This window comes from Apaloderma vittatum, unplaced genomic scaffold, assembly GCF_000703405.1.
Source record: "Apaloderma vittatum isolate BGI_N311 unplaced genomic scaffold, ASM70340v1 Scaffold30838, whole genome shotgun sequence".
In the NCBI taxonomy this organism is placed as follows: Eukaryota; Metazoa; Chordata; class Aves; order Trogoniformes; family Trogonidae; genus Apaloderma; species Apaloderma vittatum.
In genome coordinates this window covers 703-4,027 of record NW_009731731.1, presented here as the reverse complement: position 1 = coordinate 4,027, position 3,325 = coordinate 703, and the positions used below count along the sequence as shown (strand labels likewise).

The 3,325-nt window shown below is 56.3% G+C and overlaps 1 protein-coding gene across 1 annotated transcript; it reads left to right on the top strand.

Annotated features, from left to right (window-relative positions):
• Positions 1–174: 174 nt before the first annotated feature.
• Positions 175–654, top strand: BAG4 (BCL2-associated athanogene 4; the record flags this gene model as incomplete). Its single annotated transcript, XM_009875302.1, has 1 exon — positions 175–654. A coding segment is annotated over one exon (480 nt), but the record flags the coding sequence as incomplete, so codon positions are not given.
• Positions 655–3,325: the final 2,671 nt, after the last annotated feature.

Here is a 3,325-nt window from a genome sequence, read left to right as displayed (position 1 = left end):
GTGATGTGTTGTGACCGCACGATGTGTGACAGTCTAGAAAATTCTGCCCAGATCCCTGGTAATGCCGTGCCTACCCCCACCTGCCCTTGGCCTTGCCTGCGAGATGAGAGATTACAACCTGGGCTTTAAGGGAAATGCACTTACAGGCTTTTTTTACCCCCTACCCGGCTGTAGGATGCTGCTTATGACAAACCCGAGCAAGGTGCAAACCAACACAGCTACTACTCCGATGTCAATCCCCAGCATGCCGGGACGGTGGATAACCACAAGCCCCGCTCCTCGAACCCCAAGGTGCAGTACAGCGCCCAGCCCCAGATGTACGACGGCGCCTCTCGGAAGCTTTTGGCTGGGAACCGGGAGGCCGGCTTCAAACCGGGTGACCGGCCTTCGACAAATTCTGCAGCCGTCCAGCCAGAGATTCAGAGGATCCTCCACGTTATGGGGGAGGCAGAGGAGCTGGAGCGAGAGGTGGATGAGTTTGTAGGAAAAAAGACAGATAAATCCTACCGGCTTCTGGAGGAGATGTTGACCAAGCTGCTGTTGGAACTGGATTCCATCGAGACTGGTGGCCAGGACAGTGTTCGGCAGGCCAGGAAAGAGTCCGTCCACAGAATTCAGGCCATACTGGAAGAACTGGAAAGAAAAGGATTGTGAAAGCACATCAGCCACAACACACGGCCTGTTGTTGAGGTTCCAAAGAGTTTCAGTTCTACTAAATTTCAGTTCTTTCTGCTACGCACTCTTGACAATGGAATAGCAATAAGCCCTGAGTTAAAAAAAAACACAAAGCAAAACAAAACCACAAAAAACCTGCCCTGGAAGTGCAGCCCCAACGAATAACCTGGTAACAGACAAATTAAGAGAGGTTTGAAGCAGCAAACCAAGTTGTTTGTTCCAGGCTTTGGGAAAGCAGAACCACCTGAGGTCCTTACGCTGTAGAAGCCTCCGTGGGGGTCCCCATCCTCTTCGTCGGCAGGAAGAAAATCGCTGTGCGGAGTTGCCCAGACCAGCGGGAACCTCCTGCAGCCACAGCACTTCTCTGAGCCGCCGGGACACTTGCCAGGTGTGGTCACAACGGCGCCGCGACATGCAGCCACTAAACGAGACTCTGGGCTCGTCAGTCACTGCCTGCGTTTGCCTCAGCTTCCTCGCCGTCGGGTTTTGTTTGGTTTTAGTGCACTCAAGCAGCGACGCTGAAGTGCTGCAGAGAGGGACCATGCTGGCAGCTCGTCAGCGCGAGCAGACATCGTGCCGTGCTGCTCCTCGGTCACACGGAGCCCGTCCGACACGGGAACGCAGCCTGGAAGTCTCCGTTCTGCCACTTGAAAAGGAGAGGTACAAGCAGAGGAACGATGTCAGAGCGGTGCAACCCAAACCAGCAGGACGCTTGGAAAGCTTCCCAGGTCAACAGTAAAAAATGCTCGTTTTAACTGCAGTGTCCTTCCACGTCCTGCCCGCTCGGTGTCCCGCGGCAGAGGCCGCGCTCGTGGCACTGTCCCATGCAGAGGGGAACGGCTCAGCCCGTTACCTCCTGGTTACAACACGTTAATGAATCATTACTGTGAGTGATGAGATAATAAACCCTGACAACTTTTAAACGTTATTTTGTAATGAAGACGTCTCGAAGTCTCTTTTCTTTTACAAGAAGTTGTGTGCAAGGGTGTCTAAGTCAGACCTGCCTGTAGCCAGGACACTGGCCCGGCCATCTCAGCGGCTGAGGGAGGGACAGATGCAACAAATGACCTCTGAGAATGCTTGTTTTGGGGTGCTGGGGCGCTCCCAGGCAGTGCAGCTCCTCCAGGGGCCCTCAGCTGTGGCTCTAGGGCCGGCGGCCGTGGTTTGGAAGGGGTCTGCAAGGGGTCCTGGCGTGCCCGAGGCAGGGAGTGCCCCAATTCAGCTCTGGGGGCTGGCGCCGGCCCGTGTCCTGAAGGTCCCACATCATTCCCCGCGGGGGCTGCGCACATGGGACTGACCTTTGCAGCTCGTGGGATGTGTCCGTGGTTGCACGTGGCCGCGGCGAGCCAGGAAAGAGGTGGGTGTCCTGGGACGGGCAAATGCTTCGTTGCTATTTCATTCTGTCCTTTCGACAGGCAGAGAGCAGCCAAGCCAAGCTCTCTGTGCTTCGGATGTGGCACGAAGTCAGAATTCCGAGCATCGGGGGCTCTGTGGGGAGTTGAAGCAGGTCACAATAACCAGAGTGATGCCCTGTTACTGCACTGCCCCCAGACAGGGGCAGGACTGAGCTCTGAAACCACCCGTACCTGGCTCTGGGGAGCAACTTTCTGCTGGAGGTGGATGCACATTCGATCCCTGTATTGCGTGGAGCGGAGCCAGCCCTGATGACAAGTGAGTGCCCGCCCTGCCGCGTCGCTCTCTGGCCGTTCCAGGTCCCACACCAGGTCCAGGGCACGGTGTCACCATATTCATGCTCTCCAGCGAGTTACCAAAGAGCTCGTTTCTTCCTCTGTTACCACATCTGGTTTTTCACTTGGTTGGCACGACCGTTGAAACAAGGGCTTGTGTTCCCTTCATGCAGATCTAGCCAAAGTCTGAAACATGTTGTGGCAAGAGATTGTGTAAGTCCCACTTCAGCAGAGAAAGTGAGCTCAGCTCGTCGCCTGGTGTGTGTTGACTTCTAGGCCGGAGAGCTGCCGCGGCCGTGAGGGACAGCTCGTGGCTGTGAAGGACAGCTCGCGGTGTGGGCAGCCCTCTGAGCAGCAGGGTCTCCCCCTGCTTTGCCAAATCAACCCCTTTATAAAAACACACCAAGAGCTGCAGCCGAGCTGTGACCCTGCACATGGCCCCGAGAGCCGCTCCGGGAGCGCAGTGGCCACCAGCCTCCCTGCGCCGACGGGCTCCCACAGCTCCCGTTGCCGCTGTCACTCCAGCGAGGTGACAACAGACAGACGGGGTGCTGAGGTGTCAGCCCCGCTGCTTTTCTGAGGGAGCGGTGTTGTCAGTGGGAGTGCTGCAGCAAGTCACTGCTTACACCTACGTGGAAAGAAGCAGCCGGCTCCAAGAGGTCCAGAATCCGGGGAGCTGGCCTGGACTTGGTTTTCTTCATCAGTAGCAAGAATTGCAAGAATTGCATCGGGAAGAAAAGTGCATTGTGCCCCGTTTGCTCTAATCCTCACACCCCTGCCAGCTGCCAGAGGTAAGCAGGTTCTAGCCGTGCAAGGAGGAGTGTGGAGCAATCCTGATACCTTGCGAACTCAATAGCACTGCAATGCAGTCAGTGAGGAGAGGAGAAAAAAACACGTGGGCTCAGCTGCTGTATCACCAGTGCTCCGTGGCCAGGGACAAAGGTCTCCTGCTGTGGAGCCAT